Source organism: Balaenoptera physalus (assembly GCF_965194825.1).
Source record: "Balaenoptera physalus genome assembly, chromosome: 1".
Taxonomy (NCBI): Eukaryota; Metazoa; Chordata; class Mammalia; order Artiodactyla; family Balaenopteridae; genus Balaenoptera; species Balaenoptera physalus.
This window is the reverse complement of record NC_138882.1, coordinates 16075029-16090752: the sequence shown is the minus strand read 5'-3', so window position 1 is coordinate 16090752 and position 15724 is coordinate 16075029. Positions and strand designations below refer to the sequence as shown.

Below are 15724 nucleotides of genomic sequence, written 5' to 3'. Positions count from 1 at the left end.
AAGAAATGACTATTTCCACTGGGCAAACTCTGAGTCAGTTCAAGCCATACTTGTGGGGACTTTAGAGTACTGCTAGACAGATTAAATAATGACAGTTTTCTGAGGTTGGGGCTTTGAAAGAGCTCCAATCCCATTCTCATTCCTCCAGTGGATGCTAGGCTGCTGTTTTTCACTGTGATTGTAGAATATCCAATTTCAAGATTAACTGCTGACTGATAGAGAGGAAGATGGGAATAGAGAAAGTTAAAATGCCACAAAATATGATATTCTTACTATTATTCACCCATAGGGGGGAAAAACACTCCCTGGATTGTTGCAAATCTTTGGTCAATTTCCATCCTTTTAGAAAACTGGATTTGACATTCTTTGCTAGTGTTATCATTGCTTTTATGGCAGAATTTTCAGTTGTTCTTACTCTGCCATACCTGATGACATCCTGTAATTTATTTCATCATTATCTTGCACTTTTATCAACAGACACTGCCATGCTTTATTAGATTTATAACTAGTATTTCATGTTTTGGGGCTAATATAAATGTTACTTTAAAAAGTTTCATTTCCAGTGTTTCATCACTAGTGTATAGAAATTGAATTAATTTTTATACATTCAAGTTGTATCTCATAAAATTGCTAAATTTCTTTATTGCTTCTAGTAGCTTTTGTATAAATTCACTGGGATTTCCTAGGAGACAATTATATTACTCATGAATAGAGGCAATTTTATTTCTTCCTTTCCAGTTGTTGTGACGTTTTAAAAAATTAGCCTTATAGCAAAACTGTTTTTATCTTGATTTATATATTAGATTATTTACTCAGAGTTTTCCTATTTAACTAATTTTGCTGTGCCACCAATCATAATGTGGCTGTACTGCTTCTTACCAGTCATTACATATTTTCTAAATAGACAACTATGAGGGCTTTCTGGTATGAGTCATATCTATTTACTTGATCAATTAATATAATTTAGACCTGTCTTTACCATATGAATATTTTTCAAAGAAGAATCTCTTTATGAAATGTTTATTCCACTGAATATCTGTTGCCAAAAAGTTGGCAACTAGCAAAGGAATGAGTAAAATTCACTCTTAAGACTATGTCCTTGAAATATTTTATGATATTCTCCCCCAAAGTCAAATCATAATTCTCCTGTTTGGAGTGGATGATTCACATTAACTCTAGGTCTTTAGAGAACTTTTTTAACTTTAAAAATTCCCTTCAAATATGAATTCTGTGGTAGAAGATGTGATTGTTTTATGTTCAGATTCCAAAATTTAAAACTAAAATGGTTTTTAAAGGTCATAAAGCCTAGCCCCTTTATTTTATAGGTGATAAAATAGATTTCATAATCCCTCTTCAGCAAAGCTTCTTTTTAACTATTACTAAAATATAGGAAGAGAATTCAAATTTATCAGTATTGAGATGTACGCCTCCACTTCTATACCCTCGTCTGACTACCATTGTCTTTCTCTTGGATGACTGTAATAGCCTTACTGGTCTCACTGCTTCTACTCTTGTCATCCTATATTCTACTTTTTTTATATATATATATAATTTTTTCAGGGCTACTGATTTTTTTTTTTTTTTTGGCTGCGTTGGGTCTTCATTGCTGCACGAGGGCTTTTCTCTAGTTGCTGCGAGCGGGGACTACTCTTCGTTGCGGTGCATGGGCTTCTCATTGCGGTGGCTTCTCATGTTACAGAGTACAGGCTCTAGGTACATGGGCTTCAGTAGTTGTGGCACATGGACTCAGTAGGTGTGGCTCACGGGCTCTAGAGCGCAGGCTCAGTAGTTGTGGCGCACAGGCTTATTTGCTCTGTGGCATGTGGGATCTTCCTGGACCAGGGCTCAAACCCGTGTTCCCTGCATTGGCAGGCGGATTCTTAACCACTGGGCCACCAGGGAAGCCCCCTATATTCTACTTTTAACACTTTGGAATAAACCTGAGTTCATGTCACTCTCTACTCTGAACTCTCCAGTGACTTCCTCTTTCATATACAATAAAAACTGAAGTCCTTACAATGGGCTACAGGGCTTTTCACAATTTGAACCCAATTCCCCCACCCCCACCCCCACTGCCCTATCCCCGGCAGCCAGTTACTTGTCTGACCTAATCTTCCAATAGCCTCACTTCTTTTATTCTCCTCCAGGATACTGGCTTCTTGCAGTTCTTCTCATATGCCAAGCATACTACCTTAGGTCTGTGCACTCAATGACTCCTGTCTGGAATATTTTGCCCCAATTTATATATATGATTGTTCCCTTTCCACTGTCAATACCGTGTTCTCAATGAGACCTCTCTTTAACATACTATCCAAATTAAAGTCCAGCCATGCTCTCCAAGCTGCTCTTATTTTTCCCATTTTTCATAGCATTTATCTTGTTTTAATATACTACATAAATTACTCATTATATTAATCTAGTTGCCTGAATGCAAGCTCCATAAAAGCAAGTTTTTTTTGGTTTGTTAGTTTGTTTGAGTTTTTTTTGTGCCTGTTTTGTTAACTGATGTATTCCTGAAACCCATGAAAGTTCCTGGCATGTAAATCGTTCCCAGTAAACATTTGTTGAGTCAATGAATGCATAAAAGAATGAATCCACCCTGATAATTTAAAGCCATGATTCTGTTTTGATTTGCATTTCTCTAATAATTAGTGATGTTAAGCATCTTTTCATGTGTTTGTTGGCCATGTGTATGTCTTCTTTAGAGAAATGTCTATTTAGATCTTCTGCCCATTTTTTGATTGGGTTGTTTTTTTGATTTTGAGCTGCATGAGCTGTTTGTATATTTTGGAGATTAATTCTTTGTTATTTGCTTCCTTTGTAAATATTTTCTCCCATTCTGAGTGTTCTCTTTTCATCTGTTTATGGTTACCTTTCCTGTACAAAAGCTTTTAAGTTTAATTAGGTCCCATTTGTTTATTTTTGTTTTTATTCTCATTACTCTAGGAGGTAGGTCAAAAAAGATCTTGAGGTGATTTATGTCAAAGAGTGTGTGCCTATGTTTTCCTCTAAGAGTTTTATAGTGTCTGGCCTTACATTTAGGTCTTTAATCCATTTTGGGTTTATTTTTGTGTATGGTGTTAGGGAGGGTTCTAATTTCATTCTTTTACATGTAGCTGTCCAGTTTTCCCAGCACACTTACTGAAGAGGCTGTCTTTTTCTCCACTGTATATTCTTGCCTCCTTTGTCATAGATTGACAAATCAAAACTACCATGCGATATAACCTCACACCAGACAGAATGACCATCATCAAAAAATCTTCAAACAGTAAATGCTGGAGAGGGTGTGGAGAAAAGGGAACCTTCATGCACTGTTGGTGGGAATGTAAATTGACACAGCCACTTTGGAAAACAGTATGGTGGTTCCTTAGAAAACTAATAATAGAATTACCAAATGACCCAGCAATCCCATTACTGGGCATATACCCAGAGAACACCACAATTCAAAAAGACACATGCACCCCAGTGTTCATTGCAGCACTATTTACAATAACTAGGACATGGAAGCAACCTAAATGTCCATCAACAGAAGAATGGATAAAGAAGATGTGGTACGCTATGAGACTAGATATCAATTACAGGAAAAAATCTGTAAAAAATACAAATACATGGAGGCTAAACAATACATTACTTAATAACCAAGAGATCACTGAAGAAATCAAAGAGGAAGTCAAAAAATGCCTAGAAACAAATGACAATGAAAACACGATGACCCAAAATCTGTGGAATGCAGCAAAAGCAGTTCTAAGAGGGAAGTTTATAGCAATACAAGCCTACCTCAGGAAACAAAAAACATCTCAAATAAACAACCTAACCTTACACCTAAAGCAATTAGTGAAAGAAGAACAAAAAACCCCCAAAGATTGCAGAAGGAAAGAAATCATAAAGATCAGATCAGAAATAAATGAAAAAGAAATGAAGGAAACAATAGCAAAGATCAGTAAAACTAAAAGCTGGTTCTTTGAGAAGATAAAATTCATAAACCATTAGCCAGACTCATCAAGAAAAAGAGGGAGAAGACTCAAATCAATAGAATTAGAAATGAAAAAGGAGAAGTAACAAATGACACTGCAGAAATACAAAGGATCCTGAGCGTTTACTACAAGCAACTATATGCCAATAAAATGGACAACCTGGAAGAAATGGACAAATTCTTAGAAAAGCACAACCTTCTGAGATGGAACCAGGAAGAAATAGAAAATATAAACAGACCAATCACAAGCACTGAAATTGAGACTGTGATTAAAAATCGTCCAACAAACAAAAGCCCAGGACCAGGTGGCTTCACAGGTGAATTCTATCAAACATTTAGAGAAGAGCTAACACCTGTCCTTCTCAAACTCTTCCAAACTATAACAGAGGGAGGAACACTCCCAAACTCATTCTACGAGACCACCATCACCCTGCTACCAAAACCAGACAAAGATGTCACAAAGAAAGAAAACTACAGGCCAATATCACTGATGAACATAGATGCAAAAATCCTCAACAAAATACTAGCAAATAGAATCCAACAACACATTAAAATGATCATATACCATGATCAAGTGGTGTTTATCCCAGGACTGCAAGGATTCTTCAATATACGCAAATCAATCAATGTGATACACCATACTAAAAAATTGAAGGAGAAAAACCATATGATCATCTCAATAGATGCAGAGAAAGCTTTTGACAAAATTCAACACCCATTTATGATAAAAACCCTCCAGAACGTAGACATAGAGGGAACTTACCTCAACATAAAAAAGGACATATATGACAAACCCACAGCCAACATCATTCTCAATGGTGAAAAAATGAAAGCATTTCCACTAAGATCAGGAACACAAGAAGGTTGCCCACTCTCACCACTATTATTCAACATAGTTTTAGAGTTTTTAGCCACAGCAATCAGATAAGAAAAAGAAATAAAAGGAATCCAAATTGGAAAAGAAGAAGTAAAGCTGTCACTGTTGGCAGATGACATGATACTATACATAGAGAATTCTAAAGATGCTACCAGAAAACTACTAGAACTAATCAATGAATTTGGTAAAGTAGCAGGATACAAAATTAATGCACAGGAATCTCTTGCATTACTATACACTAATGATGAAAAATCAGAAAGAGAAATTAAGGAAACACTCCCATTTACCATTGCAACAAAAAGACTCAAATACCTAGGCATAAACCTCCCTAAGGAGACAAAAGACCTGTATGCAGAAAACTATAAGACACTGATGAAAGAAATTAAAGATGATACAAACAGATGGAGAGATATACCATGTTTTTGGATTGGAAGAATCAACATTGTGAAAATGACTCTACTACCCAAAGCAATCTACAGATTCAATGCAATCCCTATCAAACTACCAATGGCACTTTCCACAGAACTAGAACAAAAAATTTCAGTTTGTATGGAAACACAAAAGACTCCGAATAGCCAAAGCAATCTTGAGAAAGAAAAACGGAGCTGGAGGAATCAGGCTCCCTGACTTCAGACTATACTACAAAACTAGAGTAATCACGACAGTATGGTACTGGCACAAAAACAGAAATATAGATCAATGGAACAGGATAGAAAGCCCAGAGATAAACCCACGCACATATGGTCACCTTATTTTTGATAAAGGAGGCAAGAATATACAGTGGAGAAAAGACAGCCTCCTCAATAAGTGGTGCTGGGAAAACTGGACAGCTACATGTAAAAGAATGAAATTAGAACACTCCCTAACACCATACACAAAAATAAACTCAAAATGGATTAAAGACCTAAATGTAAGGCCAGACACTATCAAACTCTTAGAGGAAAACATAGGCAGAACACTCTATGACATAAATCACAGCAAGATCCTTTTTGACCCACCTCCTAGAGAAACGGAGATAAAAACAAAAATAAATAAATGAAGCCTAATGAAACTTAAAAGCTTTTGCACAGCAAAGGAAACCATAAACAAGACGATAAGACAACCCTCAGAATGGGAGAAAATATTTGCAAATGAAGCAACTGACAAAGGATTAATCTCCAAAATTTACAAGCGGCTCATTCAGCACAATATCAAAAAAGCAAACAACCCAATCCAAAAATGGGCAGAAGACCTAAATAGACATTTCTCCAAAGAAGATATACAGATTGCTAACAAACACATGAAAAGATGCTCAACATCTCTAATCATTAGAGAAATGCAAATCAAAACTACAGTGAGGTATCACCTCACACCAGTCAGAGTGGCCATCATCAAAATACCTACAAACAATAAATACTGGAGAGGGTATAGAGAAAAGGGAACCCTCTTGCACTGGTGGTGGGAATGTAAACTGATACAGCCACTATGGAGAACAGTATGGAGGTTCCTTAAAAAACTAAAAGTAGGACTACCATATGACCCAGCAATTACACTACTGGGCATACACCCTGAGAACAGCATAATTCAAAAAGAGTCATATACCACAATGTTCATTGCAGCACTATCTACAATAGCCAGGACATGGAAGCAACATAAGTGTCCATCGACCAATGAATGGATAAAGAAGATGTGGTACATATATACAATGGAATATTACACAGCCATAAAAGGAAACAAAATTGAGTTATTTGTAGTGAGGTGGATGGACCTAGAGTCTGTCATACAGAGTGAAGTAAGTCAGAAAGAGAAAAACAAATGCCGTATGCTAACACATATATATGGAATCTAAAAACCAAAAAAAAAAAAAGAAAAAACAAAAAATCGTTCTAAAGAATCTAGGGGCAGGACAGGAATAAAGACACAGATGTAGAGAATGGACTTGAGGACATGGGGAGGGGGAAGGGTAAGCTGGGATGAAGTGAGAGAGTGGCATGGACTTATATATACTACCAAATGTAAAATAGATAGCTAGTGGGAAGCAGCCGCATAGCACATGGATATCAGCTCAGTGCTTTGTGACCACCTAGAGGGGTGGGATAGGGAGGGTGGGAGGGAGACGCAAGAGGTAGGAGATATGGGGATTATATATATATGTATAGCTGATTCACCTTGTTATAAAGCAGAAACAAACATACCATTGTAAAACAATTATACTCCAGTAAAGATGTTAAAAAAAAAAAAAAGATGTGGTACATGTATACAATGGAATATTACTCAGCCATAAAGAGGAATGAAATTGGGTCATTTGTAGAGTCATGGATGGACCTAGAGACTTTCATACGGAGTGAAGTAAGTCAGAAAGAGAAAAATAAATATTGTATATTAACACATATATGTGGAATCTAGAAAAATTGTATAGATGATCATATTTGCAAAGCAGAAATAAGAGACACAGATGTAGAGAACAAATGTATGGATACCAAGGGGGTAAGGGGGGGTGGGAGGAATTGGGAGATTGGGATTGACATATATAAACTATTGATACTAAGTATAAATTAGATAACTAATGAGAACCTACTGTATAGCACAGGGAACTCTACTCAGTGCTCTGTGGTTACCTAAATGGGAAGGAAATCCAAAAAAGGGGATATATGTATACATATGGATGATTCATTTTGCTGAACAGCAGAAACTAACACAACATTGTAAAGCAACTATACGCCAATAAAATTAATTAAAAAAAAAAAAAACAACAACGTGATTCAGGCTTTGACAAAATCACAGTGTTCAACAATTTTGCCTTCAGTTATATTAGGGCTTTCAAAACCATAAGTCATTATCCCTTATTCGTTGTGATCTGTATTTTCTGGGTACTTTTTTTTTAATTATTAAATTATTTAATTATTTATTTATTTATGGCTGTGTTGGGTCTTCGTTTCTGTGCAAGGGCTTTCTCCAGCTGTGGCAAGCGGGGACCACTCTTCATCGCAGTGCGCTGGCCTCTCACTATCGCTGCCTCTCTTGTTGCGTGCGGAGCAAACGCTCCAGACGCGCAGGCTCAGTAATTGTGGCTCACGGGCCCAGTTGCTCCGTGGCATGTGGGATCTTCCCAGACCAGGGCTCGAACCCGTGTCCCCTGAACTGGCAGGCAGATTCTCAACCACTGCGCCACCAGGGAAGCCCCTTCTGGGTACTTTGAATGAAAATATTCCCTAGAGGTTGTATATATTACATTTTAGACTTTTTTTTATACTGCAAAGACAAATTAGATAACGTGGAATACATGTTGCCACTATTTTTTTCCTCTTTGATAACTCATTATGTTAACAACCATAGGAAATGATGATTAAATTGGTTTCCTGGGCCTCCATAACAAAATATCACAAATTGGGTGGCTTATAACAATAGAAATTTATTGTTTCACAGTGCTAGAGGCTGTAAGTCCAAAATCAAGGTGTTACCAGGGCCATGTTCTCTCTGAAACCTCGAGGGGCGAATCCTTCTGTGTCTTTAATTGACTTCTGGTGGTGGCTGCCAGTCCTTGGTATTCCACGTTCTTTAGCTGTGTCACTCTAATTCCTGCCTTTGTTGTCACATGGCCTTCTCCCTGTGTGAATGTGTTTTTACATAGTATTTTCCTCTTCTTATAAGAACATTAGTCAGATTAGGGCCCACCCTAATGACATCACCTTGATGATATCTGCAAAGACCCTGTTTCCAAAAAAGGTCATGTTCCTAGGTACTGGGGGATAAGACTTCAGCATGTAATTTGGGAAGGGCACCGTTCAACCCATAACCATATTTTTTTTATTTGGGGGGTGTTTCTTGATGGCATAGCATGCTTCGAGTATGACGGGAAACTTCCTGTTGCTTCATTAGTCAATGCTGCCAAAAGCAGCACCAGTGTTTATCTTTATTGTGTCCCCAGGCAGCACTAAAGTGAATACTATGATTGTTTCAAATAGCCTGCTTCCTCACTTCTACTGCACTCTTCTTTTACTTAATCTGAGGCCCACTACCTTGACTCCTCTCTTTTTTCTGGTCTATTACCTCTCACCCTGTTTCACTTTCCTGTTCTCTTAAGTACTTTGGTGCATTATTTCTTCTGTATTACTGGAATCTTACCTTCTTGTTCTCCTTGTTTGATATACTGTACCTGAAAACCCTCAATGCTGGCTACTTCTAATCATTTGATATTTCTCTTGAGTTGTCAGCATGTTTGGGGAAATCACTTAGCTTTCAGACTCGTGCCATTGCAAAGTTACAGTCTCTGATTTCAGATGGCCCTCAAAATACTTCTTGAGGATCCATGTATTTTTCCCTGGTCAACCTTCTCACTCATTCTGTATAGTGTTCATTATACATTTTTATTACAGGTATAAATACCGCTATTCCTCCTCGCTTCCCTCCTTCATTTTCCCTTCATTAGTAAATAATTTTTGAACAGTTTACGCTTTGCCAGGAAACTTGGCTATGAGCTAGGGATAGAACAGCAGATAAGACCAATTATTACTTTGTGTGTCTTTCTAGGGAAGACTTTTACATTTCATAAGCATGGTAGAGAAGTAAATAGGCATTTGTAGAACAGAATCAGAAGTACAGAGTGCTACAGGAACATATAGGATCCTGCTGGGCCACAGAAAGTTTCCCATGGGAAATATTTCAAAGCTGAGAAATTAAGGGCTGGGATAGAGCGGGAACATTGGAAGTAGAGGCAAAATCATGTGCAAAACCTTAGGGCTGAGAGACCTTGGTCCTTGCGGAGTACTACAGGTAGTCTGTAGACCTGCACCATATGGCGTATGAAGGATGCTGGGGGAGAAGGGCTGGGTGTGAGTGGGGTAGGTGAAGGTGAAGAAATAAATAGGGGACAGATCCAACTTCCTTCATTCCAGGCAGACATTACTTTTTCCTCAGAAAGAAAATTCATACCATGAGGAGTGATTTTCCTGTGTGTCTTCCCTACTCTTCAAACAAAACCACAGTGACTTAAATGTATTCACACCTGTTCTTCCTGTCTTTCCTCTATGTCCAAGAAAGGTGTATCCTTCATTATATCATTTCCTACCTTGCTTAGCTTCAGCTCTTTGATCCAGGGCAATTTACCAAATTTCCTGTATGGCCAATTTGTCAAATGAACTGTGCATAATGTTTTCTTTATTCTTTTCACTAATTACAAATTTTAAAACAATTTGTGTTGGAAATCTAAAAATTTCTATGACATTTTAATAGAGTGGGGTTTTTTGGTTTGTTTATTGTTGTTATTTCTTCATAACACTGCTTTAAGTAATAATTAGTTTGCACTTGCCTCAATTGCCTATTTCTAGACAAAGGGTAGAGGAACTTTCCTAACAGGAAAGTCAGAGCATGAGGCTGCATCAAGCATTGTTTTCTTTGGGCTTTGGGTTGTGGGGTGTGTGGAAAACTGAGGCAGAGAAGTGGAGAGGGGGCCTACAGATATACTTTTTCTTAGAATGTATCAATTGGAAATCTTTAGATTCATGAAGAAATATTCATATATGAAATATTATTATTTTCTTAACTACAGCCTTTAATATAATTATAAGAAGAAAGATAAAATACACACTCACACAAACTCACACATAGACACTTACTCTTTTTATACCCCTGAGTCCCATCTTTCTTTGCTCATTCATCTCCTGCTGCTTCTGAGATCAGCGTCTCAGACTATTTGGTGTGCTAATTCTACTCTACGTCTTTTATTCATCTGCCATAACCTCACTCTGCCCCAGGTTCCTCCGAAGCACCACCAAAAAACTGCAGCAAAGATAGATCAAACATTCCTTAAAACTCTATTATTAAGATAAAATTAAAAAATAGAATTGTTAAAAAAAACACATTTAAGGAAATAGTCATTTGGTGATTGGCCATTGCTCCAAGTTTAATTTAAAAAACACAGTTACTGAACTAGCATTATACTTTAGATCATATCATTTTTGTGTCCCCATGATTTAAACTCTAGGTAGAATTTTACCATTTTCATTGTTTTTCTCATTATTAAAAACAAAATATACCTTAGCTTTCTTACATTTTTCTGTTCCTACTCTCCCTGGGCTTATCTGTTAGTACATCCTAAATAAATATTTGGTGAATTAATAAAATAATGTGTGGTTTAAAGTTGATATATACCCACATCTTGAAAAGTCACCTAATTCAAAGCAGATTGGGCTCTGAACCTGACTTGTCTTAGAAAAATTCTCATGAGGTGATGGAATTTTGAGACTGAGCTAGGATGCCACTGATACATGTGAATAACTCAGAACTCATGAATAGGAGGTTTTCAATTTATCCTCACTTACTGGAGATTTTCTAGATGAGGCATTAATCTTAGTTTGGAGAAGACCCAAGCTGATGCCCTGGAGCTTGGGGATAGAACAGGTGGGATGGAAAAGTGGGGAGTCTTGTTCTTGGTAATGTGAATGCTCTGAAAATCAAGATGCGAAACAGATGACAATCACATTTAGGGCTGATGAGATGATAGATTTATAGGTTTATAAATTACAGAGAAATTTGATTTGGGGAAGATATTCTGGATAGAGATCATAAGTTGGGTCAATAAATAGGCTGGCCAAAATATTAACTCTGACTTAAGTCCTATAATGTATATAGAGATAACTATGATTATTATTGTTATTCACTTGTAATTAGCAAAATATATATTGGTCTGTAAGAATTTGAAAGGATTGTGATATAAACATAAAAGTTTTCTAACCTATAGACCAATTACTAGTAAGGAGATTGAAACAGTAAAAAAAAAAAAAAGTCAACAAACAAGCCCAGGACCAGATGACTTCACTGGTGAATTTTACAAAGCATTCAAAGAAGATTTTATACGTAGTCTTCTCAAACTCTTCTTTGATGAACATGGAGGCAAAAATCCTGAACAATATATTAGCAAACTGAATCCAACAAGACATTAAAAGGATCATACACCATGATCAAGTGGGATTTATTCCAAGGATGTAAGGATGGTTCAATATCCACAAATCAATTGAGGTGATAAATCACATCAGCAAAATGAAAGATCAAAGTCATATGATCATCTCAATAGATGTAGAAAAAGCATTTGACAAAAATTCAACATTAATTTATGACAAAAACTCTCAGCAAAGTGGGTATACAGGGAGTATATTTCAGCATAATAAAGGCCATGTATGACAAACCCACAGCTAACAATGGTGAAAAATATGAAGGCTTTTCCTGTAAGATCAGGAATAAGACAAGGATGCCCTCTCACCATTTCTATTCAACATTGTATTGGAATTCCTATCCACAGCAATTAGCAAGAAATAAGAAACAAAAGGAATCCAAATCAGAAAGAAAGAAGGAAAACTGTTCCTATTTGAAAATGACATGATATAGAAAATCCTAAAGACTCCCCCCAAAACCTGTTAGAACTAATAAGGTAAGTTGCAAGATATAAAATCAATATACAAAAATCTGTTGCATTTCTATGCACAAATAATGAACCATGAGAAAGAGAAATTAAGAAAACAATCGCATTTACAGTTGCATTGAAAAAAAGAATAGGGACTTCCTTGGTGGTGCAGTGGATAAGAATCCACCTGCCAATGCAGGGGACATGGGTTCGATCCCTGGTCCAGGAAGATCCCACATGGTGCGGAGCAACTGGGCCCGTGTGCCACAACTACTGAGCCCGTGTACCACAACTACTGAAGCCCACACACCTGGAGCCCGTGCTCTGCAACAAGAGAAGCCACTGCAATGAAAAGCCTATGCACCACAATGAAGAGTAGCCCCCGCTCACCAGAATTAGAGAAAACCTGTGCACAGCAATGAAGACCCAGTGAAGCCATAAATAAATAAATAAATAAATACATAATTTTTTACAAAAGGAATAAATTTAACCAAGGAGGTGAAAGACCTGTACACTGAAAACTATAGGACACTGCTGAATGAAATTGAAGACACAAATAAATGGAAAGATATTTCTTATTCATAGATTGGAAGAACTGATAATCTTAAAATGTCCATATTATCCAAAACAATCTATAAGTTTAATGCAATGCCTTTCAAAACTCCAAAGGCATATTTCACAGAACTAGGCCAAATAATTCTAAAAGTTGTAGGAAACCACAGAGATCCTGAATTGCCAAAATAATCTTGAGAAAGAAGAACAAAGCTGGAAGTACAATTCTCCCTGATTTCAGACTCTACCACAAAGCTATATTAATCAAAACTGTATGGTGTTGGCACAAAAACAAATACACAGATCAATGGGAGAGAACTGAGAGCACAAGAATAAACCCACACGTATGTGGACAATTAATCTCCAACAAAGGAGAAAGAACATACAAGAGAAAGGATAGTCTCTTTCCAGTTGGGAGAATTGGACATGTAAAATGATGAAACTAGATGACTATCTTATGCCATACACAAAATTAACTCAAAATGGATTAAAGACACCATAATATTCCTAGAAAAAACATAGGCAGTAACCTCGCTGACATCCGATTTAGCAATGTTTTTGTGGATCTGACTCCAAAGTCAAGGGAAACAAAGCAAAAATAAGCAAATGGGGCTACATCAAATTAAAAAGCTTATGCACAGTGAAGGAAACCATCATCAAAACGAAAAGGCAGCCTACTGAATGGGAGGAGATATTTGCAAATGATATATCTGATAAGGGGTTAATATCCAAAATATATAAAGAACTCATACAACAACAAAAGAATGAACAACCCAATTAAAAAGTAGGTAGTGGATATGAATAGACATTTTCCCAAAGACATACAGATGGCCAACAGGCACATGAAATGATGTTCAACATCACTAATTATTAGGGCAATGCAAAGCAAAACCGTAATGAGATATCACCTCATACATGTTAGAATAGCTATTATCAAAAGGATAGGAAATAACAACTGTGGAGAGGAGGTGGAGAAAAGGGAACCTTTTTCTGGGTTGGTGAGATTATAAATTGGTGCAACCACTATGGAAACCAGTATGGAGATTCCTCAAAAAATTAAGACTAGAATTACCATATGACCCAGCTATTCCACTTCTAAGTATTATTTGAAGATAATGAAAACACTAATTTGAAAAGATGTGTGTGCCCCCGTGTTCTCTGTAACATTATTTACAATAACCAAGATATGGAAACGACCTGTGTACCTGTTTCCATCAATTGATGAATGGATAAAGAAGATGTGGGGTGTGTGTGTGACATTCTTTTTATTAGTCTATATATTCAAGAGATGCCTATATATATATATACATATATATATATATACACATACATATATATATATATAATGGAATACTACTCAGCCATAAAAAAGAATAAAATCCATCCTTGTGACAACAAGGATGAGCCTTGAAGGTATTAGGCTAAGGGAAATAAGTCAGAAGGAGAAAGACAAATACTGTATAATTTCACTCATATGTGGAATCTAAAAAAACCAAAACAAATGCACAAATAAAAACAAACAAACCCATAAATACAGTGAACAGTTTAGTGGTTACCAGAGGGGAAGGTGGTTAGGAGTGGGTGAAACTGATGAAGTGTGTCAACTCATATGGTGATGGATGGTAACTAGACTTGTGGTTGTGACCACTTTGTACTGTATACAGATGGTGAATTATAATGCTGTACACCTGAAACTAATATAATAAAAAAGTTTCATAGCTTTAAAAGAATTTCACTTGAACATTTGTCAGCCATTGCTTGGTAAACTGACACTTCTCATATTATATACATATATGTATTTTGCAGGTTTAGAGCAATTTGTTGGAAGAATGCAAGATTTTCGATTATACCAAGTGGCGCTTACAAACAGGTAAGCAGATCGTAAAACTTTATACCTGAAGTGTAAGGATAAATGATGAATTCATTTAAGTAAGAGTATCATGAAGATTACAGCATTTTCCATCTTTACAGTATTTGGGAAACGTCATATAATTAATGTTTACAGTGTTTGCTGTGGCTTAGTCTATGGTTGTTATTCACTAGTGCTACTCTATTGGGTAACCCCTCATAATATAAAATTGATCAAATTCTGTACAAAGGATTTCTTCTAAGAAAACTAGACTTTTGAACAAGTTGTATTATAGAATTTTGGATACATTTGTTTAAATGTTCTGTATGAAGTTGTTTCTGATACTTAAGAAACTGCTATACTTCACTCTGTATGATAATCTCTAGGTCCATCCACATCTCTCCAAATGACCTTTTTATGGCTGAGTAATATTCCATTGTATATATGTACCACATCTTTATCCATTCGTCTGCTGATGGGCATTTAGGTTGCTTCCATGACCTGGCTATTGTAAATAGTGCTGCAGTGAACATTGGGGTGCATGTGTCTTTTTGAATTATGGTTTTCTCTGGGTATATGCCCAGTAGTGGGATGGCTGGGTCATATGGTAATTCTATTTTTGGTTTTTTAAGGAACCTCCATACTGTTCTACATAGTGGCTGTATCAATTTACATTCCCACCAGCAGTGCAAGAGGGTTCCCTTTTCTCCACACCCTCTCCAGCATTTGTTGTTTGTAGATTTTCTGATGATGCCCAATCTAACCAGTGTGAGGTGATACCTCATTGTAGTTTTGATTTGCATTTCTCTAATAATTAGTGATGTTGAGCAGCTTTTCATGTGCCTCTTGGCCATCTGTATGTCTTCTTTGGAGAAATGTCTATTTAAGTCTTCTGCCCATTTTTTGATTGGGTTGTTTGTTTCTTTTAATATTGAGCTGCATGGGCTGTTTATATATTTTGGAGATTAATCCTTTGTCCATTGATTCGTTTGCCAATATTTTCTTCCATTCTGCAGGTTGTCTTTTCATCTTGTTTATAGTTTCCTTTGCTGTGCAAAAGCTTTTAAGTTTCATACAGAGTGAAGTATGTCAGAA

At 36.6% G+C, this 15724-nt stretch overlaps 1 protein-coding gene and 1 long non-coding RNA gene across 3 annotated transcripts in view; one reads left to right on the top strand and one right to left on the bottom strand.

Moving 5' to 3' along the window:
* The window catches only part of LOC309644699, an 887681-nt gene extending 880816 nt beyond the window's left edge, over positions 1-6865 (bottom strand). The window contains exon 1 of the long non-coding RNA XR_014254562.1: positions 5589-6865. This is a non-coding gene — a long non-coding RNA (uncharacterized lncRNA). The remainder of the gene's footprint in view (positions 1-5588) is intronic.
* Positions 1-15724, top strand: part of USH2A (usherin) — a 794931-nt gene that overhangs the window by 90080 nt on the left and 689127 nt on the right. For both annotated transcript variants that reach the window (XM_082428283.1, XM_082428282.1), the window contains exon 4: positions 14587-14650. In XM_082428283.1, the coding sequence (XP_082284409.1) occupies positions 14587-14650 (64 nt within the window). The remainder of the gene's footprint in view (positions 1-14586; positions 14651-15724) is intronic.